The sequence below is a fragment of the Octodon degus genome, unplaced genomic scaffold (genome assembly GCF_000260255.1).
Source record: "Octodon degus isolate 3935 unplaced genomic scaffold, OctDeg1.0 scaffold00139, whole genome shotgun sequence".
NCBI lineage: Eukaryota > Metazoa > Chordata > Mammalia > Rodentia > Octodontidae > Octodon > Octodon degus.
This window is the reverse complement of record NW_004524715.1, coordinates 83,328-108,689: the sequence shown is the minus strand read 5'-3', so window position 1 is coordinate 108,689 and position 25,362 is coordinate 83,328. Positions and strand designations below refer to the sequence as shown.

The 25,362-nt window shown below is 35.7% G+C and overlaps 1 protein-coding gene across 1 annotated transcript in view; it reads left to right on the top strand.

Moving 5' to 3' along the window:
- Lrrn3 (leucine rich repeat neuronal 3) overlaps positions 1-22,716 on the top strand; it is a 35,370-nt gene extending 12,654 nt beyond the window's left edge. The window contains exon 2 of the mRNA XM_004641629.2: positions 20,199-22,716. Within this exon, the coding sequence (XP_004641686.1) occupies positions 20,556-22,682 (2,127 nt within the window). The 5' untranslated portion in view covers positions 20,199-20,555 and the 3' untranslated portion in view covers positions 22,683-22,716. The remainder of the gene's footprint in view (positions 1-20,198) is intronic.
- The last annotated feature ends 2,646 nt before the right edge of the window (positions 22,717-25,362 follow it).

The window sequence follows — 25,362 nt, the reverse complement described above, 5'->3', positions numbered from 1 at the left end:
CTTATTTATCAGTTGTGCCCATTGCTGTTCTTTCCTGACTTGAGAGCCATGCCTCCATTCTGCGTAGATTTTAACCTTATTTTCAATGGAATGGAAACCTAAATAATTCTTTTAAGATTTTTAAATTGCATAAATAACTGGGGTTAGCCCTACAATTATGCAACCTGAGGAGAGTCAGTTTTGCTACAGAAATGGCTCTTGCTTTCTCATTTATCCGTCCATGCACCTATGCACACCTGTATGTTTCACATCTTGAGACAGTCGTGCAGAGGTGAACACTGTGAAACCCCAAACACAAACAAGTGACAATTTTCTTCCTCAGGCTCTCTCTGTGTCATTTTCTCATTAGTAGTATAGTGCTGTAATCCACAGTGTAATATTATTTTAATAGAGAATGATGATTTCTTTTGTCATCTGCGTTTGATTTTTACCAAATGTTGCCTTTTGTTCTAGACATGCTCTCCCTTCTGTTGTTAGTACTCCAAGTTTATATATTTGTGCTTAGTGTCCTTGTGCTGTTGATTCAATAATTAATACCATCATATTAATTTTTAAAAAGGATTGAGGAACTTTAAAAAGGAATAAGGGAAACTATTTGGTGTAACTGCCAACAACAGAGTAAAATAATAGTCTAAATAATAGTCTCACATTAATCCTCTAGCCTAGTCTTTCCAATTTTGGCTTTGGGGAACAAATGCTGAAGAAACAAGAAGGATTTTAAATGTAGGAAAAAGATGGTTGGCGGTAGGAATGTAAAATACAGTGGAAACCGCCAAGGGAGCAGAGAGGTGAGACAGTAACAGACTACTACTAAGTGATGTGTCACACTTCTTATCAATTTAAAAATCTTAAAAGAAATATTTAGGTCTCCATTCTATTGGAAATAGGGTTAAAATCTACACAGAGTGGAGGCACGGCTCTCAAGTCAGGAAAAGAACAGCAATGGGCACTAGTGATAAATAAGAAATGGGAAATCAAGGGGAAGAGAAGGGAAATGCAGGTGCAATAGGGAGAGATGAGTGGAGCTGATCTTTGCACCGCCCCAGGAGGAAGGTGGCAAAGGCACAGCCCTGGGCTCCAGGAGCTCCTGGCGTGGGGCACTTTCCATTTCAACAGCAAAGACCTCATTAAGACAAAAATAAATTCTAAATCTGTATCCTGCAAACATGTATTTCCAAATACAGCAATCATGGAGCCTTTTAAAGTGCCCTTTAAAATTAATTTCATTCTTCTCCATGAAGTAAACTTAAGAATGTGTGTATCAATATGCTGAAAAATTACAAAACAGATGTCAAATAGCCTTCATCTTGCACAAGCAAACTTCTATGAATCTCACATCTAGTTATTCCAGCTAACATCATGAAGGAAACCCAGAAAACTGTCAGCCAAAACATCAGATTTAATTTGTGACAGTATGCTGAAAAGGGCAGATGAGACCAAAACAGTACAAAGTATATAAAATGACCCAAAGAGGCTGCGTGTACTGCCATCTTCTATGACAAGAGAAATGTACTGAGTGATAATTTACATCTGCTTTGCTTCCCTAGTCTGCAAGTCACAAAAACAGGTTGCAGAGGCAACTGTCGCATGCTGTTTAGCTTGCTGGGGTAGGGGGCCTCTTAGCATACCTTGTAAGACAAAAATGAAGTATGTATTTTACTGTTCTGTCCATCCTAGAAAAATTATTCTGACAGAGGATCTGTTTTCTCATAGGTTTAAAAATGGCCTTGCATGGGCTGGCCAAATAGCTCAGTAGACTAAAGCACCTGCTTAGGCAGAGTGCAGCATCCAGGGTTCAAACCCAGGTACGCAGTGCCAGCCCCAACCCCTGGGTCACACTGAGCTGGCTATTGAGATTGGGCATGGTGGCGCGTGCCTGTAATCCCAGCACTTGAGAGGCTGTAAACAGGAGGATCACTACAAATCTGATCTGTGTAGTGAGACCCTGTAATAAAATACATTAAAATAAAATAAAAATGGCCTTGCTGCCTGTCTTTTCACTTATATATGCTACCAATTTACAAACAAAAAGATAATGAAAAAACTCCCTAAAATATAAAAGATAAATACAGATTTCCTGAACCACGTGACTGTGGTAGGGCCAATGTCTTTTATAGCATCCTCACTTTCATCACTACCAGCCCTTTTAGGCAGTTCAGCTCTATGATATGTGTATCCAATCCATTCTTGATACTCACAGGAATCCACTACAGCTCAATTCTTAATGTGGCAGAAAAGGCAAGTTTATTTACCTAGACTAGAATTAAGAGCAAATACAAATAAGAAACTACTAATTTTCTTAGAAACTTATTTGTGGTATCACAATAAAATGACATAATCTGATCACAAGGCTACTAAGTAGTGACTCAGAATTTATAATACCAACATCAGTGCACAGTTCAGTCAGAAAACTAATATGTTCATGCTTAATAAAATAGAATACTCCCCACAATCTACCCAACTGGAATTGGAACAATCCTTCTCTGCTCCCACAGAGAGTAAAGTACCTGGAACATTTAAGGCTCAGCGTATGAAAAAGCAAAAATTCAAGACATTGTTCTCTTTATTCAATGGCAGGTTTGACTTTTTTTTTTTTTTTTTTTTTTTTTGGCAGAACCGGGGATTGAACTTAGGCCCTTGTGCTTGCCAGGCAAGTGCTTATTCTGAGCCATCTCCCCAGCCCAGGTTTGACAACTTTTAAAAAATATGTATCTCCTGGTCTGAGGTGAGGAAGTAAACTTGAAGCTTCTTTCTCTGGAAGCTCACTGACTGTGAGAAGGCTAAGCAAACACTTGAAAACAAAAAGAAACTTAGTTGTGTCTTTCACTTTCATACCATAGCCATGTGGAACTTTTTCAGGACCTTCTCATCACCCTAGGCTTGAGCAACGAGCTCATTTTGTTGAGGGATGAACTTAAAGGAGGCAAAGATTGGTGAAATACTTTTTCTAAAAGATAATAGGTATTTATAAGTTAAATAGTAATGACAGAAATAAGGCCCATAGGTGAAAATTCTATGCATCCACCATACAGATAAAAATTTTCTTTACAGCTCCGGGAGGAAAAATAAGTACCTGATTGTATACTGTATTAGTGTTTTGCTGCGCCATTTAATCATAACAAAGAAAGAGATCCAGCCCACAAATGGATTTTTTTCCACTTTTCCTTGGGCAACAATAGAGAACAATCAATTTAAAAATAATTGGAGAAATCTGTGTTTCGTTCAGAAGAGTAAAGGAAAACATTCATTCAGCAGTACCACATAGAATCATTTGGTTAATAGCATTTCTAATATGTTATGCATTTATTCAATCTACTTCTTTCTATATTAAAATGCAAAAACAATTACTTTGGATGTAAATCCTAGAAAACAATCAAAGTTTCTATTAAATCAGAGAAGAGGCAGTTAAGCTGCTGTGTGATGTGCAGATGCTCATGAGTAGACAGTGCTTAGAATTTTCTCCCCACAGCATGATAAGGAGGGTAGCAGAAATTCAGAAATCCCTTTCCTTACTCCCTCCTTTCTCTTCTCCACTTCCTTCTTCTTTCTGTCCTTTCTGTACCCCTTCTTTCTTTCTTTTTAAATATTATGAAGAAAAGCTTTCATTTAAAGTCAGATGATTTAAATTATGTACTCATATAGCCTTTGGTTACAATACCAGCCATACAGCAAGTGGAAACTTCCTTTCAACATTGTTTTATAAACAGTTTACATGCAATTGATGGGTCACAGTGGAATAGGAACATTTTCAGCCTTCTAACTCCAACTCTTTTACCTCTTAAAAATATCTGGGTAATTCATTTTTATATTTATATTAAAGTCATTTCTGTCCATTAAACACACACACACACACACACACACACACACACCCCAAGCATGTTCAAGGAATGGCCCTGGAATCTAAAGCCAAGAATAGTAAGATTCTGTGCATGTATTGCAAACATTTTGCATTTTACTGTCTGAATAGAATTTCTAAAATCCACAGCTTTAATTGGAGAGCTACTGAAGTAATAATCTCAAATATGAGATTCAATAAATGTGTTTCATGCTCTGATTAAATGTCAAAGCCACAGACTTGCTATTTCAGATCTAGTGAGCAATAATTTCACTGGATAATAATGAACTCCCTAAGATTTATTTGCAACATTTAGTGGTCCATTTTCAAACTCTTGAGTCATATTGCAATACTTTCAATTCTGTTGATATTTTTACAGAATCTGGTATACAAACCTTTAACATTTAGGCAAATCTGACTCATTTCTTATGTGCCATCATGTGCCATCTGATCACTGGGTTCTGCACAGCCTCAGCACCAACAATATTTGTTTAGTCCTGACTCACAACAGATGTCTGGGTTGCAACAAATTGTTGTTGTTGTTGTTATTATTATTAACGGAATGTGTATGAAGTGTTTTTCTGCTCTAATGTTCAGTGTGTTCTGTAAGTATCAGTTTCTATCACAGATTCTTTATTCCAATCAAACTTCACTAAATGCATATAACTCAAAGATTGTTGATACAATGATGACTTTGCACCTGATCACATCAAATAAGGTCTGGCCTATGCCAAAGCAAATCAGCTTGCTAGAGCCCTTTTTTCAGCAGTTACACTCAATTATCACCATATTTCTAATGACTTTTAATTTTTGTTACATACATTTCCATTATTTTAAAAATCTTTTGAGACTTCCAGACATTAAGAAAATATTATAAGATAATTTACATAGTTTCCTATGTTCTACAAGCAGAACTGCCACAAACTTTGATAAAACAGTTTGTTGTATACCTGACACACTCAACGCACTTTGCTAGTACAATGGGTTCACTTTATGAAAGTCAATTGAAATCTATATCTTCAGTGAAAAAGATATGCAAACAAAACAATATCTCAATTAGTTCCCTCATAATGGATTTATTCAAGATATTATAAGGGTAGTGGTTGGATTAGAAGTATGATTCTTTTTTTCAATAATTTGAATTTAATAATACTTTTTAAAATATGCTAGAGTTTTTAAGTGGGTTTTGTAACAGTTATGTACTCTCCTGAATACAAACAATAATATATACTCTCTCTCTCTTTCTCTCTCTTTCTTTTTCCCCCCTCTCTCATTATCAAGTTATATCACCTTTCAAGAATTTATTCATGCAAATGATTGAGTAAAACCAGCAAGTTATTAATACCTTGTATAGCAAACTTTAAAAAATTATAGAAATTTATAATAAAAAAACTGATATCCATTCACTTGTTTAGTAGATACTTAGTTAAGTACAGTGTCACGTACTATTGTAGTAAGACTTTGAAGTTACAGCTACGAATAAAACAGAAAACTAAGAACTCTAACATTCTAGTGGAGGGGATGGGAAGTAAGCAGTAAACAAAATCAGATTATTAAGGGCTGGCCAAATAACTCAGTGGATTAAAGCGCCTGCTTAGGCAGATACAAGGGCCAGGAGTTCTACTGGGGCCAGCCTACCAGCCCCACCCCCAGGGGCACGCTGAGGTGGCGATTGAAACTGGGCGTCGTGGCAGACACCTGTAATCCCAGCACTTGGGAGGCTGTAAACAGGACGATCACTATGAGTTCGATCTATGCTGTGAGACCCTGTAGACCCTGTAAACCCTGTCCTAAAATTAAAAAAAAAAAGAAAAAAGAAATGGAAGTCTTGGCTACTATATAAGGAAAATAAAACTGGTAAGAATGACTTGCCATTCTTTTCCTAAATGGGTTCATAAATAAGGGATTAGTGAGTAGAAGATTGATTGATTGATTTCATTTTTTATTTTTTAAAAAGAGTACAAAATAGAATTAAAACAAAAAATTACAAGTGATACAGATTTTCACTTAACAAAGTAATATGAATTAAACAGTGTTTGTTGTAATACATAGTGCTGTCTTCCAACCAGTTATTCATATTACCAGATATATGCATGTAACATTGGAAGAATAAAGAAAAAAAAAGAAATGAATAAGAAATTAAAAAGACAAAAAGTATAGGGCCGGCGATATAGCTGAAGCACTTCCTTAAGTAAGCACAGGGCCAGGGTTTGATCCTTGGCAACACAGGTCGCGCCGGCCCCGCCTTTGGGTACGCTCAGCTGGTGATGGAGTCTGGGCATGGTGGAGCACACATGTAATACCATCACTCGGGAGGCAGAAATCAGGAGGATACTACAAGTCTGAACTGCATAGTGAGACCCTGCACACACACACGCACACACACACACACACACACACACACACAGAAGAAAGACAGAAACTACAAACAATTGAAAAAGGAGATGAAACACATTAAAGTACTGACTGCTTCTTTACATAAACTAGCAGAAATGCACAGTACAGTTCTTGAAAGCATCATATATATATATATATATATATATATAATCGTTACCTCAATCTCACTCGAAGATTTAAAAAGCATTTAAAAAAAAACAAAACAGGATCTTTGAGGCCTGGGGAGATAGCTCCATAGAATAAGTGCCTACCTGGCAAGTGCAGGGTGCGTAGTTCAATCCCTAGTACCACACCTAAAAAAAGTATCTTTGATATCAAAAACAATTTAAGTACAGCTTGACACATTTATTGACATCTGTTAAATAACTGTTAACTTTTATTCCTTAACTTTTAAAAATAAGTTTCATTTATTTTCATTATGCACAGAAAAAATATCCCTGTGTATGCTTATGAAGTGAAGCAGACATAGGATTGAATATGAAGATCTCTTAGTAACAGTTAAATGAAGTGTTCATTAGTTGTTTAATAACAACTAAAGGGTCAGCATGTATGTGTCTATAACACAAGGCTTCAGACAGCACAGAAAGACAAAGATGACTGATGGGGAAGTCAAGAGATTTGGACTAAAGCTCAAGTATCATCACCATTCCTTCTAGCTGTGGCCAACTCATTAGACTCTCTGGGCTCATCTTTATCATCTGCAAAGTGGGAATTACTGCACAGGCTGCCAGAATTATTACAGGAATGAAAAAAGATCAGATATGAAATTTGAACTGAATTGTTACCACATAGCACATTACTGTGGCTACTGTAGATGCTTGTGGTGCTGTTAATGGAAATGACAAGGACCTTAAGAGTCTTTAGGATCAGAACTCTTCTAAAATATGCACAGTTTAGTAAGCACCAGAGACCCTATCTACACATGTTCAAATTAAGTCTGCATTATAGAAAGTACTTTTTTCTAATTAATGTTTCTCCATCCAGTTTATAGTAATCAATCTTTAAAGAAAACTCAAAAACACAACTGTTCTTTCCATATTTTTCATTATCCTGACAGCTTAATTATTCTTCCAAGATAGTTAGGGTAGCTTTAGTCACTGAAACAATACCCTGCCTTCCAAGAAAACAAAACAAAACAATAACATAGTGATCACAATGATAAATTATATTCAAATCACTAGTGTTATAAATTATAATGGGCAAAAACTGGGGGAGAAGATTTATACTGTTTTCAGTTTGGATATGAACTTTGAGTCTACAGTGCATTCACCAAAACTTTACTGTTCACCTATATTGAATAAAATCTATGAAATTTAAATGAAAACAAAATAAGAATAAGTAAACATAATTAAAACACAATTTATAAATTCCAATGTTTCCCTATAATATAAAGGTGAATACTTCTTAGCTTAGTAACATGAAATAATCCTGTAACAATCTTCATGAGTAAATAAAATAACATAAATGTATAAAATAATTATCTTTGGGCACAACAGAATAGTAAAGTGAAAGCCCCAAATCAAATTTAAGGGATTCCAGATTGTGAATCACACAACCATGAAGGGAAAACTTCTCATAAACATGATAATCAAATATTGCTCACTTTATTTTTAAAAACATATTGAATTCTACCCTCTGAAGCTTTGGCCACAGAAGGTACTCTCCATAGCATAAATGGAGAGCAGGAAATATAATCCAAAATCATCCCTTGAGAGTTTACTAAGAAATTAATCTGAACGGGTGATTTGTCCCCTAGTTTCATCTAATCAGTGTCTGAGATGAGTAACAGGCTTCTAAATAAGTGGGTACAAGTGTACAAGCTTGTTTGAAATAAGTTTGTTTCTCTAGTACGCTGCAGAATTTTCCATGACTGGGTTGGCCTGCTGAAACTTTTCAAAAGGTGTGTAAAGTAGGCATATTGCCCTCGCTCCTCAGGAGGCAGCTCCTGTGAAAGATGCGATGCTATCACAGGTCTTTGGTTTTGTATTACCTATAAATATAAAATGAAAATTTGGAAGATATCACAAATTATATTTCCAGGGTCGGCCAGATAGCTCAGCAGACTAAAACAGCTGCTTAGACAGAGAGCAATGGGCTGGAGTTTGATCCCCTGCATGCTGTGAGCCAGCCCTGCCCCCCAGAGGCACTGAGACAGCCATTGAGACTGGGTGTGGTATCACACACCTGCAATCCCAGCCCTTGGGAGGCTGAAAACAGGAGAATTACTACGAGTCCGATCTTCATAGTGAGACTCTGTAGACCCTATAGACCCTGTCCTAAAATACAAAAAACAAACAAACAAAAACCCAAATTATATTTCCATTTCAAAGAAATTTCAATTCAGTTTTTTAAAATTTCTCTCTTAATTTTTGTTTCTTTTTGACACTTACAAAGCAATATAAACTTGTATTTTATGCCAGTGTTTTGAGGAATCACATATTCTCCAAACATTCAGAACCCAGGTATGAGTCCTAATATGGGATAGAGGTCAAATATTGGGAATTTATTGAAGTAGATTTCACCAAAGCCTTTTATAAACAGGAATAATGTCAGTCAAATGTGTCAACTTATATCAATAATAATCTTTAAGAGAGTGTAGTCAACCAAATCCCATTGCATCATTAACCCCAAATTAGCCATGACTCATGTTAGGCTACTATTCAATTAAGTAGATATAAATTAGGTTACAGGAAAAGGCAAATTCAAAGATTTAACGTACAAAGAGTACTTTTAATTTCCACAAGAAATAAATAATAAAACTTTACTTTAAGTCAAAGTGGGCATCAGAAACTAACTCAATCTGTCCTTTACGACTTCTTCAAGGGCTGGGGACGTAACTTCATGGTAAAGCATTTCCCCAGGATCTAGGTGGCCCTGAGTTTGATCCTCAGCATCACCCCCACCCCCCACACACAAAGAAGACTTCTTCAAAGGGCATCCAGGCCAATGTAGATTACCAATTAATCAAGACCTGTGCTAGGGGAAAAGCCCACAACTTATACAGAAATGGATTCCTAATCACTACATGCACATAAACACACCAACTGCCTCCATGCCTTGTTCAAAAGATTTACTTTTAAAACACAATGCTGTAATTCAGGAAGCTTTTTTCAAGTTTCCAATGGAGGTTTTGTTGTTCTATTTTAAAACCTTTCTTGTAGTCTCTGGACACAAATACAGCAATGCTGTTCTAAGCAGATTGTCCAGAATGTAAAGGAGAAACCACAGAACTGGGGAAAATCTGGCACAATTTTAAAAATGAAAACAGATAAGCAATGCTGTAGTCATCAGGAGGAACTAACAGTTCAGACCCCAGAGCACGGTCAAGTCCCTTAGGTGCCAGCGCAGAACACACCATCCATCACTGGACTCAAGGCAGTCAGGGACTGACCCGTGGCACCCGTGAAATAATTTTATTCACTCATTTCCTTTATCTAAAAAAAAATCCTTTGACCATAGAAGGTCATTTTATTTTACTTCCTTTCAAAATGTATTTTACTTTCCCAATTCTAGTAAAAACAATGATATTCTATGTTAATAGCAAAGAGAATCATTATTTTTATTACATGAGATACAGAAGCTGAACTACCCCGAGACCATGAACTCTGCATTCTTGTACAATAAAAGTTCTTCCATGAAGTATGATTTCAGGGTCTGTGTAATAACACTGTAATTAAGCTACACTTCATTCTCCAGCTTTAATATATCACTGGACTCTTGTCCAGAGCTTTCTCTTCCTTCTCCATAGCCAATGCCTTTCTTTCTACAAAACTGAGCTAACAGACAAGTGCACGTGTGAGAAAATCCCTTTTGCTGTCATTCTTTTCTGACATACCTCTGCTTCAAAAACCACCTCTCCTGAGAATGGCATAAAAGTCTTTAGCCATGGCCATGAAGACAGAACAGACCACTTCCCTTTTCTGTATGTAAGTTTATCACGTCTTCCTATATATTAGATCCTGTGGAGAACAGCACTTGCAATTTCAGGACATAAAGGGCAACTTAAGCGTGCCTGTCCATATAACCGACTCAGTCTGTATTGTTTCTTTTCTTTTCTTTTTTTTTAAAAAAGGTAACAGAAAATTGGCCAGTCTTCATGTGATTCAAAAGATAGAATCTTCAAAGATTTACCACATTTGACTGTTTTCCAATGCAGAAAAAAATGATGTAAAAATTGTTTGAGTTATCTAGATAATTATGCACAATACTTTCATCTGAGGTGTAGGATAATTAACTACATGAGACATGCATTTTCAAATCATCATACTGAGAGGCACAATACAAGCCTTTCTCCTAATCAAGCAGGGGCAGATGCCAGAGAAACTATTTCTAAATCAAGCTAGAAATTCCTGTCAGACAAAATGATGGCTGTTTTTACAAATCATCCCACTGCACTAATTCCCAAATAAAGTGGAATTGGATGATAAAATAGTTTTAGGGTCCAAAAATGTCAAAAAAATGGTGAAGGAATATTTAGGAGAGGAGACTTCTTCTCTTAATCTTTGTGAAAGCTCTAAAACACAAATGGATACAGATGTGGTGGCACACATTTGTAATCCAAGTATTTAGGAAGCTGAGTCAGCCCAGGTTACATAGTGACAGCCTAAATCTAGAAAGAAAAGTCAAGGAGTGAGGAGAGAAGGGGAAGAGAGAAGGGGAGAAAACTGCTACCGAACTAAGTTGATCGCATAAGATATCTATGGATTAAAAAAAAATGGAAAAATGGGAAATGCTAGTGTATTAAGTTCACTATGGACTATAGTTCATACATTCATTCACTCATGTCAGGATTTTCTGAGCAGAACTTAAGTGTCATAGGGCACATCTGCACATGAGCACGTGTACATGGATGCACAAAATTGGCCAGGAGAACAATATTTATTAAAATATTTTTTTTTATGTATTTAGTACAGAGTCTACAGGGTCTCACTACACAGATCAGACTCATAGTAATCCTCCTGTTTTCAGCCTCCCAAGGGCTGGAATTACAGGTGCGTACCACCACGCCCAGTCTCAAGCACTGTTTCAGCATGCCCCCAGGGCTGGGGCTTGCACAACAGGCCCGGAATCAAACCCCAGCCCCCGCGCTTTGCCTAAACAGGCACTTTAATCCATAAGCTATCTGCCTGCCCAAGAACAACTATTTCTCTTACAAATGCTTATGTCTGTTCTTAGTGTTGCAAGTAAAAATAATCTCTGCATCTTCCATGAAGTTGGAGAGATCTTAAGAACCTTTTATATACTACTACTGTACATGAAATTAGCACTTTGTACTGAACTTCTACACACAGGAAAATAATGTAAATAAGCAGGAGGAGAAACTAAAAATATCTAGAAATCTGTGTAACTACAGTCAATATCTATTCAAGTACATTATGATATCTGTACAAAGAAATATGTTGGAACATCTGACGGTATTTAAGCTTGCTAAAAATATGTAATCAAGCACTTAAAACGACATTTATTATAAATATGAAATAACTAATGGTCTTGTGGTTTTCTCCTATTTCTTGAATTTGCATACTTTCACAGCACTCTGCGGCTAAAGGGTTAGGAATTTAACACAAGGTAATCACCTACATAGAGTCTATAGGTCAGAAGCAAGTTTTCCATCACTCTGTATCCTAATTTGGAAAACAAGATGATTATATGTCAATGTTAGATGACTCAATATTAAGCATAGCATCTAAATGAGTGCTGCTCGCCAAAGAAGACTTTACTTGCAAAATAACAAGGGCATCATAAAAGAGAAGTCAACTAAGCAAATGAGGCAATCAAAATTCACTGGCTCCCAAACAATATACCATTGTGCCATATAGTACATTAGAGATTCCCAGTACATGTTGTGATGCTCATAGAAGAAATACAAGCAGACAGAAACAAGTTATGCCTTTGAAATGCCATTAATTTTGCTAATTGTGTATGAAAATCAACTTCACATATGATGCTATTCATGAAGTGTTCAGTTAAGCAAAAACAACAATTAAAAATAATTATAAATCCAAATTGTTTCATAGTGAAAAATGACACTATTATAAGCTGTTAACTTATGAATATACTAAAATCATGAACAAGAAATACTTCTGAGTCTCCAACTTCATGACTAAATCTTCTCTTATAAGCAGGCTTCTTAATAATGATAGTTCTCTGAGAAATCACATGGGTTTCATAAGGCAGTGGCAATCAATTTGAAAATAACTGTGAAAATCTTAATCCCACCAGCCTTCTAAATGTCATATAAGTAAAAGTTTTCTATCACAACCACATGTACAACAATAACCACAAGGAAGGCAGTGCACCTGACCAGGTGAATGAAACACCTGAATGAGGAGAGAAGATGATGAGTTGTACGGTTTTAATAATCAATTGAAAAGAGTAAAGCTTAGTGGTTAAGATAGCTTTGGAAGAAAAATGAAAGGACCTGAATCCACACTTGTATGTAGATCAAGCAACCAAATCCAGCCAATTAATCTCCCTTGGAGCTGGTTAACATTTGATGACTAACATGGCTCTCCTACTTCACTGAAGATGACGTAGATCTAAACATAAAATAAAATAGGAATGACAGCAGATAATTGATGGCCTTAAAAGCCCCATCCTGGCTAAAATTAAATGATCCTAATTTTTCAGTAATAGAGCTAGAGTATTGAATATACATTTGTTGTCAACTAAAGAATAGTAAGGTTAAAATCAGATAGGTGACTTTACACATAACCAGTTGTTAGACACATTCACGTAATAGGTCATGGAAATTTAGAATGGAAGAGAATCTTAAAGATCTTGTAACACAATATTTAAATTTTCAAGATCAATACCTGGTGTGGTAGTGATCACCTATAATCCCAGCACTCAGCAGGGTGAGGGAAGAAGATTGCTGTGAGTTTGGGGTAAGGCTGGACTAAACAGTGAAATGAAGAGTAGCCAGAACTACATAGCAAGAACCTGTCTCCAAAAAACACAAAAATAAACAAATAAATAAATACATTATAATGATCAATAATTTGAGGCACAGGAAAGTGAGGTGTCCTACCCTCAATTACAAAGCCACCTCATAAATCTGGCCCCAGTTTCTTCATGCAAACCAAATGTTCCTTACATGTTTCCATTTCTTCCTGTCAGTATTATAAGGACCATTTTCATCAGACCATTCTAAAAAGCCACTTCTAGAAATCCAGGGCACAAACTCAAATATTACATTGGAGAAAGCTGGACAACAAGTATGTCTGTGGAGAAGAGAGCCATCTTTGACAGTATGCATTTAGCACAACTCAGTAACTTTGGGATATGGAAACTTCAATTAGAGTTGAAGAAGGATTGAATCTTCCTCCAAGGGAATGTCAAGTCAGACAATGGGGAGACAGAACTTGAGTTCTTTCTACAGATGAATTTAGCTAGCAATTCACCATAGAAGAAAAGGGAAAACTGGGTTTTAATGTAGCCATGGCAACCTTACTATTGCCACCAGTTTTTAAACTTGAGTATCAAAATGTCTCTCATCCTCACTGGGTATTCTTTATAACAGACATAATGAGCTACAAAAAGGAGGCACATTTTGTTCTCAAGCTTCAGCACTGTGAAAATTCATCTGAGAAATATTAGACCTTTAAATCCTTTTATCACCATTTCCCCACTTCATTGTGGTTAACTTATTTTTTTTTTACAAGCATCACAGAAACCCAAAAACATTCACTTTGTTCCTGTTGGACAGACAGAAGTAAGCATTCTCTCTTCTATGTGTTCAGAGACTGCTATGCACCCCTTTATCATAAATCAGATTTACTGTGCAGAATTCTCCTTAGCTATTTATTCCTTCGATAACTGAGAACTTGCTGAGCAGATATTTCATCTTATTTATGGCTGACTTTCCAGTGTCCATAAGGGTGCCTGCCAAAGAGTAAGTGCTCAATTAATGTTTCATAAATAATAAAAATCAGATGAAGAAACTAAAGAATGAAGACCTCTTTTGTAAGGAAAAGGTAACTTTTTCATAAAAGATTCCATAAATAATCATATTTTGAAACATTTTGTGTTTTAGATACTGAAACCTAAAAATTACTCTAAAAAGAAATCTCAAGTTATGACGAATGTCCACAGATATAAATATAAGATATGAGAACTTTTAAAATTTCTTTCTTTTAATGGACTAAATTTGGAGGCTTCATGCTGTCAATGTCCCATATAAAGTGTTTTAGGCCTGTGGTGCTTCCTGAGACAAAATCTGCATGGTGGAGCCAATAAGAGGAATTAAAAATACTGTGAGAACAATTCAGAAAGCACAAAAAGATATATGTATTAGAAATATTCCACATTTTCAAGTGCATTTGAAATTTAAAAAATAACCTTCTGAATCAACTCACTGAAAAAGCTTATGGAGGCCAAAGTACATTCAATCCATAAAATTTTCTAATTTTTCAGTTTTTAAATATCTTATGAACTGTGGATATGAGAAGTCAAGGAAGAATGACTAATGCAGGCAGCTCTTGATAAATATTTATTGGAAGACTGGGTGGATGAATAAATGAATAGGGGACAGATGATAAGAATGTAAGGAGCAACTCACCAAAACCATTTAAAGATGTGGGTTCTCTCTCCTGGTGTTTCAAAAGCATTATCTTTTAAACATTAAAAAAAAAATACAAGAACTATTTGTTTACAATTATAGAAGAGTCTCATGTTTTAAAAATAACAGAAGACATAAACAACATCCTCAAAAACTTTTATATGAGAACAACTGAAAAGAGCAGTATTTAACTGAGTTGGTTATTGAACCTCTAAGAGTTTGAGCATGCAGATATCCACTCCTACAAACACATCTACTTTTAGTAACATCTGTAGCCTGTACTTCATTATCATATTTTAATGGACAAAAGCAAGACATTTCAACTATGTAGTATCCATTGCATATTCATTGTCTCATCAATAAATATCATGATATCCAGTCCCTGGGCTGGATATGCCAGGCTCCAGGAAACTTCCTAGCAGTAAACTTTTCAGCCTGTAAAACTAAAGTTAAAGTATTGATCTTCTTTTGAAGTATGATGTTTTATTCTTATTTTAGAAGAAAAGAAATCACTAATAATTGATGGTGTGTGGGAAATTATGTATCAATAATTATGACTCAAATTTTTGTGAGCTTGAAAATAATTTTCAAAAAGGTATCTTTTATTACTAAAGTGGTTATTTTATTTTTAATGATAGAATTTAAAAATAATTATTTTTAAAGCTTTTACACTAATAGGTATAAAAAAGAAATCAAAATCCCTATTTTAAAATCAGCACAATCAATTGTAATTGTTATCTAGCGCAAATCCCCAAAATGGCCAAAATCAGAAATCACTGCTTCTGTGGTGAAGCCAAAATATGGCTCTAAAGATCAGCTGTTTTAAATCTCCACCTTTAAAATGAATTATCTTCTGTTCTGTCAATGGACAAACTGGAGTATAATTGACTATTCCACCTTTTAATATCACACAAATAGGGGTAAGATTATCTAAAACTCTAAGGGTGTATTTTTTTCTTGTTATCTGACTGTGCTGTTCATTGGCAGATTCTCAGTTTTTAAGTTATTATAATTGCTAGTTAACATGATAAAATTCAACAGACCTGAAAGACACATTGGAAGGTTATCAATTAGAAACTTTATTTAATGACATGCTTTAGAGGTGCTGAGGCAGGTACTAAGCAACCAATTCAATTTAATAATACATTCAAAGTGAGATGAACACCATCCTTAATAACAATTACCTTATTACACAGCAAGAATAATAACCTAATAATCAAATGTCTACTAAAGAATAATATAATCTAATGCCTATTAATAATCCAATAATTAATGACTATCAATACTTAATAATCTCATGCTAGTAAAGAATAAAGAAATATAAAACAAATGATTCAGATACAAGTAGAGGTAGCCAAAATATAAAGAAAAGCTTCCAGTAAGGTGTTTGGTGCCAGGAATCACACCAAGGACAAAGAGACTCGAGCGTTCCACTTGCCACAGATACACTGCTCACTAAAGGAGATGTGTAGGCTATCATTTCTAATGACTACGACCATTAAGAGTTCGAACGTGGCTTCTCAGCCTCTGATCTCACATCCATAGATACACTAAACATTCACAATTTCTCTTTCCAAGTGTATTATTCTTAATGGAACAAAAGCATTAGATTATAAGTAAATTTAGGACTTTGTATTTTCTTCACTCAGTAATATTTTTTATTAAAACAAATCAGGATTTTGGTTTTGTATATTAGTCCCTTATTAGTTCCACTTTTGTGAATCACACCATAGTCATTATTACTTGATTAATAATTTATAGTTGAATGACTGACATAGTTGATTTATTGATTTAATATGATAATCCTGAAACTCTGAAGATCAAGGTAATATGAACTGCTCTAGAAAAATAAAAATCACTGTACTAACTGATGATAAAAGTGACTTCCCCTAATTTCTATACGTGAATGCAATGCAGCTTTCTAAGAACAGGTCAATGTGCAGGGAGCAAGCCGGGGTTCCAGTCCCACCCCATCATTTATTACTGTGTGATCTCAGGAAGATAAGCTCTCAGGTAGATTAAATTATAGTAATGGAAGGTCTCAATACTCTGACATTGAAAAGGGGGTAGGGAGATGAAAGTAAATCTCATCAACCTTTGTCATAGGCTCATTTTTAACATAAACTATGAATAAGAAAGACCTTTGAAAACTGTGAAGATCTAAAAAGTAAAAATCAAAAATCATTACTATCATTACTGCCATATTATCTTATAAGAAACCCATAGTCTGTTAGTGAAAGGAGCATGCTAATTTCCACAGACAAGAAAAAGACAGTATTTTAACGGAGACTAAACTTCTACATCTTCTACTGTGCTTCCCATACTGACAGTTTCTTTCATAAACCAGACTGAAATGAAATTTGAATTTGTTCAATTCTAAGAACTCTTGTTTTCAAAAGCTTCCAGGATAAATCTAACTTACAATGTGGCTATTTCCAGTATATGGCTACACAAATGATGAAATAGAGTTAGGAAATTTCTAATTAAACATAAATATAAATTTTAAAAGACATCCACCAGAATAATATTAAAATAAAAGGCAATATTATTAGATTATCACTGTCCCAAAGAGAATGCTTCAGCTTTAATATTTGCAATCTTCTGGTAAATATAAAAGAGGAGATAGCTTTTTCTTTGCTCAGCTGGAAAAGAGGATCCAGCTCACTGACTGCCAAAGGTCATAGTTTCTTCCTTCTCAGCAGAGTGGTTTATGGGAATGTACAAAAATACATTTTGTACTTTCTACCTAGGCTATGTCTGCATTTTAGTCATGAAAGGGGGATATGTTTCTATACTCATCTTATCCAGTTGCCTGTCCCATATGCCTCGCTAGGAGCTTTTACATGGAATGGTCCCCAACTGCTTACTTGAGTCTCCCTTCCCAGACAGCAAGCTTACTAAGGGAAGCAACCATATCTGTCATCTTTCTTTCATCTAGCCATTAACTCCATAAGCAACACTCAGAAGATGCTCAAGAAAGGTTAGATGAATGATTTACATTTATAGTAGCTGGACTTTCTTTAGATTTTACAAAAATACAACTAGCAAACATTTGTTGCAAGAGCCTTACATAAGTTAAAGCACTTAAACTTAATGAAATTAGGTACTTGAATAGAATAATTACTTAAATTGTACCTAAGTTATGCATATGTAAATGTATTAATAAAATGCATTGAACAGTTTATTCAGCACATTTATCAGTATCTACTATCCTCTAGTTCCCAACCCCAGCAGCTGGACACACAGAGTCAGACAGACCCCATGCTCTGAGGAACTTGGTGTGTCTGAAGAAATCGCCCAGGAAGGATCTGATGAAGGCATGTGCTAGAGTCAGGTGTGGAGGGGGAAGCAGTGCAGCAGGACAGGAGGGTGCGCTGGTGTGGGAGGGAGGCTTCCAAGAGGAGAGATACTGCAAGTGAAGTTTGAACAATAAAATTTCCTTTCAAAAACTAAAAGAGGCATGGGCCAGGGAGATAGCTCAGTAGAACAGGCTCTTGCCTGGCAAGTGCAAGGTCCTGAGTTCAATCCCTGGTACCACAAAAAGAAAAGAAAGAAGAAAGAAAGAAAGAAAGAAAGAAAGAAAGAAAGAAAGAAAGAAAGAAAGAAAGAAAGAAAGAGGCATATGAGGAAGTAAGACCAAAGGAAGAGACCAATACTTCTATTGACAGGAAGACTGCACACAGGAAAATAGCAAAAGATAAAGGAAATATGTAGAAAACCTAGCACCCCCAGATTGTGCAAAGCCAGTTGCAGCATGAGAGGGCTTAGAATCTACCTAACACAGATTAGAAGAATAGCTGGGATGTTCATTAAAAATAAAAGAAATTTTAGATCAGCCAATAGAGATAGTAGTAAGAAAATGGTAAATATACTTTCAATGCAAGGTTGGTTGTGTGATTATCCTGATTCAGATTGTAGATAAAAGCATATTTCTGAAAATAAAAGAAAAGAGACAAATCAGGTATGACTTTGTATGTTTTAAAAGATAATTTAAAATCTTGAGAAATAAGAATTTTCTTTTTACTGTAAAAAGTAGTATTTCTTGTCTCCCTAGAGACCGCATCTGCAGGCATACTTATGTCTATCACTGAATCTCATGCTATCTTCAGTCAACAATTGCATTTCAAATGTCAATACCAAGCAGAAATGCAAAAGGAACAGTTTTCACAGACTATTATTCGCCCATTATTGCTGAGAGTGCCATCTGGAGGAGCAGGAGGAACCTACCAACGTCCCCACTTTCCTGCACTACCAAGGGCAGAGCTCACCAGCAGTACAACCTGGCAGAGTATGCACCCAACTTTCCAAAGTATACACCCACAAAAGTGGGAAGCTATTTTAAAACGCAGCATACATATCAGAATGTGGCTTGTTTTCAGATTGTTTATTTTTCATTTAAAGAAGGAATATTTAAGTGTCTTCTTTACTGATATAGTAAAGTTGCTTTTTTATTGTTAGTGATGAATGTAATATAAATTATTCACCAGGGTAAACAAAACAGTCAAACATTAATCTGAATCTCAGTTAAGAATGATAATACTGATATATCTGTAGTAGGTTAATATCTTTCAAATACTGCAAAATTCAAATGACTTTATACAAAGGAGACTATGCAGAGAAGTATGAGAGAAAAGGGAAATCTAGCTAACGGTGCTTCTTAGTTTTCTTTTTCTTTGTGGTTTTTTTTTTGGGGTTTTTTTTTTTTTTTTTTTTTCTGTGTGTGTGCACGGTGTCACTATACAGCCCACACTCGTAGTGATCCTCCTGATTTCTGCCTCCCAAGTGCTGGGATTACAGGAGCGCACCACAATGCCCAGACTCCATCACCGGCTCAAGCACACCCGGGGGCGGGCCAGCAGGGAATGCAGAGCCAGGGATCGAACCCTGGCCCCTGTGCTTACCTAAGTAACAGTGCTTCTTGTAATTCAATTAACAATCATTTTCTAATTTTGTCTCCAAAGAGCACAAGAAATTACAGTCCAACTCAGTTGATTGTAGGAGAACAGTACTACTTATTTATAGCTTTTGCATTTCACCATTTTACAAAAGTAAAAGGCCATCAACACTGAACGGGATTTTCCCCCCTCTAATTACTAGAAAAAGAAAAAAATATGCTAACATTACAAGTATAAGCAAGTCAAAATTTGAAATAATAGAAAAATGCTGGACATATTTATTACACATGAAACTTCAGCCTTCTAAAGATTCAGTTCGTCACCCATCCAGTGCCTCGATCAGACACTCTCAAGAATGGTCAGAAAGTCAGTCATCAAAACACACTAACTGTGGCCTCTCTGAGTAGCAGCTACTAGGAAATAATTAGAGGTAGCCGACAGATATTGACTATGGTTTTTGCCTTTGTACTAATTTTCTTTTTTCTTTTATTCCTTATTTTGTCTCACTTAGCATAATGCTGCTGTTCCTACAACACTGAACAAGAATGGAATGTGAATAGTACAATCCTAAATAAATGAATTGCTCAATCACCTATGATCATCTATACATACACCATCTTCAAAAAGTACGTCAGTTTTCTATCATCAAGGAAACAGTGACCTCCTTTTATGCAATATGCATGACAGTTTTGGTCAATGCAATTGTGGCACTCACACTTATGTCTATGAAGAAAAACTCTGCAGTTCTTTGGCATTCATCATTTGATAAATGCAAGTATTTTCTGTATCAATCAGCTCTTACTGAACTTACTGGCAGTGACTGTGGAATCCTTAAGGGCCCATTAAATTTCTGAAGAAGAAAGCTAAGATGAAGGACATGCCACTCCAAATTCATGTGCTACTTGGCCTAGCTATAACTTCACTAGTACAAGCTGTAGATAAAAAGGTGGACTGCCCACAATTATGCACATGTGAAATCAGACCTTGGTTCACACCCACATCTGTGTATATGGAAGCATCTACAGTGGATTGTAATGATTTAGGTCTTTTAACTTTCCCAGCCAGACTGCCTGCTGACACACAGATACTGCTCCTACAGACTAACAATATTGCAAAAGTTGAGTATTCCACAGACTTTCCAGTAAACCTCACTGGCCTGGATTTATCTCAAAACAATTTATCTTCAGTCACCAATATTAATGTAAAGAAGATGTCTCAGCTTCTGTCTGTGTACCTAGAGGAAAACAAACTTACTGAACTACCTGAAAAATGTCTGTCTGGCCTGAGTAACTTGCAAGAACTCTATATTAATCACAACTTGCTTTCTACAATTTCACCTGGAGCCTTTATTGGCCTTCAGAATCTTCTTCGACTTCATCTCAATTCAAATAGACTGCAGATGATCAATAGCAAGTGGTTTGATGCTCTTCCAAATCTAGAGATTCTGATGATTGGGGAAAATCCAATCATACAGATAAAAGACATGAACTTTAAGCCTCTTATCAATCTTCGAAGTCTGGTTATAGCTGGTATAAATCTCACAGAAATACCAGACAATGCCTTGGTGGGACTTGAAAACTTAGAAAGCATCTCTTTTTATGACAACAGGCTTATTAGGGTGCCCCATGTTGCTCTTCAAAAAGTTGCAAACCTCAAATTTTTAGACCTCAATAAAAATCCTATCAATAGAATACGAAGGGGTGATTTCAGCAATATGCTACACTTAAAAGAGTTGGGGATAAATAATATGCCTGAGCTGATTTCCATTGACAGTCTTGCTGTGGATAACCTACCAGATTTAAGAAAAATAGAAGCTACTAATAACCCCAGATTGTCTTATATTCACCCTAATGCATTTTTCAGACTTCCCAAGCTGGAGTCCCTCATGCTGAATAGCAATGCCCTTAGTGCCCTGTACCACGGTACCATTGAGTCACTGCCAAACCTCAAGGAAGTCAGCATTCATAGCAACCCCATCAGGTGTGACTGTGTCATACGTTGGATTAATATGAATAAAACCAACATTCGATTTATGGAGCCAGATTCACTATTTTGTGTGGACCCACCAGAATTCCAAGGTCAGAATGTCCGGCAAGTGCATTTCAGAGATATGATGGAAATTTGCCTTCCTCTTATAGCTCCTGAGAGTTTTCCTTCTAATTTGGATGTAGAAGCTGATGGCTATGTGTCTCTCCATTGTCGAGCTACTGCAGAGCCACAGCCTGAAATCTACTGGATAACACCTTCTGGTCAAAAGCTCTTGCCTAATACTCTGACAGATAAGTTCTATGTCCATTCTGAAGGCACACTAGATATAAGTGGCATCACCCCAAAAGAAGCGGGCTTATATACTTGCATAGCAACTAACCTTGTTGGTGCTGACTTGAAGTCTGTTATGATAAAAGTAGATGGCTCTTTCCCCCAGGATAACAACAGTTCTTTGAACATTAAAATAAGAGATATTCGGGCCAATTCAGTTCTGGTGTCTTGGAAAGCAAGATCCAAAATTCTCAAATCCAGTGTGAGATGGACCGCGTTTGTCAAGACGGAAAATTTTCATGCTGCCCAGAGCGCTCGAATACCAGCTGATGTCAAGGTATACAATCTTACTCATCTAAACCCATCCACTGAGTATAAAATTTGCATTGATATTCCCACCATCTACCAGAAAGTCAGAACCCAATGTGTAAACATCACAACAAAAGCTTCAGACCCTGATCAAAAGGAATATGAAAAGGGTAATGCCACAATATTGATGGCCTGCCTTGGAGGCCTTCTGGGGATTATTGGTGTGATGTGTCTTTTCATCTGCCTCTCTCAAGAAATGAACTGCGATGGTGGATATAGCTACATGCAGAATTACTTACACAAACCAACCTTTGCATTCAGTGAGCTTTATCCTCCTCTGATAAACCTTTGGGAAACTGGTAAAGAAAAATCTACATCCTTGGAAGTGAAAGCAACCGTTATAGGTGTGCCAACAAATATGTCCTAAAAATAAAAAAAATTAAAAAGAAACACTAAACCTACTTCAAAGAAAAACTCAATATTGAAGTTGTGCTAAAAAACAGGAAGAAAAATATTAACTTTCTATAAAGAAGGTTAAGCTTCACCAGTGCTGCTCCTGACCAATGGAAATCTGTACAAGTTCAGCATTTCAATTAACTGAATTCAAAGGGTACAGTGGCAACCAAATAAAATAATTCCATTTTCTAGAACTTTCATGTAACTTTTATGTCTGGACTACAGTTAAAGTGGTCAAAAACATTTCGGTATTTTTTTTAAGTATATAAGAGTAGTTGAACTGAGCAATACCTCCTCCTGTGTTGTATTACACATATTAGCCACGAGTTTTTGCAGTGACCAGATAAAATTGATTGATGCGTGGTGTAATTAAAAGGACAAATTCTGTAGAGTAGACACAGTGAGTATGTGGACCTCTTTTATAAGGAAAAATACATTTTGGATTAAAACCAATTGCTTTTGTCTTGTTTTGTTTATAAGTAAAGAATGATTTCTGGGAAACATCATTTGATCAGATATTTCAATTAAAGATTTTTCAAAAGTGTTTTCAATAACGAAGTTTGCATTGCTAAGAGTGAGACACTTTTATGGGGTTATGTGACTACATTTTCATAATGCAAAAATGGAACCTAGCATTCTACCAACATAAAATGAAATCATAATATTGTATTTAATACTTTGATTATTGATTAAAATACATCTCCCAGGAAATTATATGTTCACTTAAAGATTTTTCTTAACAAGAAGCCTTGGAGTGGATTTAATTGTTAATTTCAGATAATGTAAATGCAAAACCTGAAAAATTCATCTTATTTTAATAAATAATAGTAGCATAGCTTCAGGTTGCTGCTGCTGCTGCAGAGAATGTTACTGAATTTCAGTTGCACTTACAATCTAGGTACAGTTTTCAATTCTCTCCATAACTTACAACACTAAGTGACCCTCACCTAAATTAAGCAAATAATAAATTGCTATGACTCAATCACAGAAAGTGGGAAAAACATGTTTCACATGAAAACTAGGATTTTAGAATTTCATCAAAAATATATCAGATTAGTACAAAGTTTGTCAAGTTGAGCTTAATGAAATTCTACTTTTATTTTGTTCATTGTTGTATAAAAAGCATATAACTAGAATAATTCCAGAGTTGGAATAAAAATTGGAGAGCACAATTTGTTAACTAAATACTTCTGCAAGTAACTTAGAATAAAAGGAAAGTAGACAGTGCAGTCCTCCAAGACTATATTTAAGGCACCTAAATAACAGAGTTTAAAAGTTCCAACTTGCTGAAATGAAGTGGCAAGAATTTAGTAGTTGTTTGAAAATACTGTACAGAAAATGAAAGAACTTCACTTGGAGTGGGGGCAGAGGGCTAAGATCATTGAGAGTTTTATTCATTTTAAAAAATCCAGTCTTAAAAAAATGTATTTCTGTACAAAGAAAAGCACCCTGAAATATTGGAAAACTCTGTGCTCTAAAGCTATATTTTTAAGGACAAAATACTTGTCTCTACAAAACTATATGACTTTCATGCTAATTGCTACTGTACCTGCTAATAAGTATTTAACTTTTCTTACAATAGCTTGCTGCATATTATCAACATGTCACTGGCCTGTAAACATTCCCAGCACTGTAGTCATATCAACTTATTTATTAGTATTAGATATTTCTTTTGTGACAGCATTGACAGATTCTAATTAAATCCTAGCTGGTTTTGACAATGTGGAAGGTAATTGTTATGAACTCTTTAAAAGGAAAGGACAAACTGCTAATTTCAACACAAACAAAATATGGAACTTCCTAATTTAATATGTTTCCCAAACACAGATTTTACAACCTGATGAATCACTATTACACAGAGGCTGACATTAGAATTCATCAGCAAGACATGCTCATACATCATGAGAGGTCTCAGCACCTCTGACAAGAGCTTTTCAGAGCTCGGCTATTAGTCAAAAATTTATGGGCTGCAATATGACCTATTAGGATGCAGGTATTGATAGGTCAGCAAGAATTTGGGCAGGTATCTTCTGCGTTTCTCTGAAACTTGGCTTCAGGACAAATAATCACAAACACATCACACAGCTGAGAATGCACTTCAAGCTACCTATTTCCTATGAAAATTGTTGTGAAATAAGCTCTCTAACTAGATATCAACAAGGAAACAACAAAGTGAAGCATTTTAGTTATAGCCAAATAATTACAAATTCACAAAACTATGATTCTACTTATTTGCTTAAATTTTAATCTAATATAGACAGGAAGAGAAAAAGATATTCGACACAGTAATAAGAAAGGTATTCTATATCCCCTATACTATTTGCTAACCCTCAACTAAAATTAACTAAGCAATGGTCAGAGTACTGCAAACATAAAACTTACAATTTTGTCACACATAGGGATGCATCTGTTGCAGCAGAAAAGTTTACTTATGACAAACAGAACTCTAAAGTTGATACCTTTACGAATTCCAACTTTTCAGCTAAACTTGTACGGAGAAAGGCAGTTTTCACAAAAATGATTTTGAAAGAATTTTGTATTTTCAAGTTCATGCTACAAAATAAAATTCCCATCTTCTGAAAAGAAGTCCAACTGAGTACAAAAATACAGTCTTATATTATATAACTAAGTTTCAATCAACAACAGGTTGC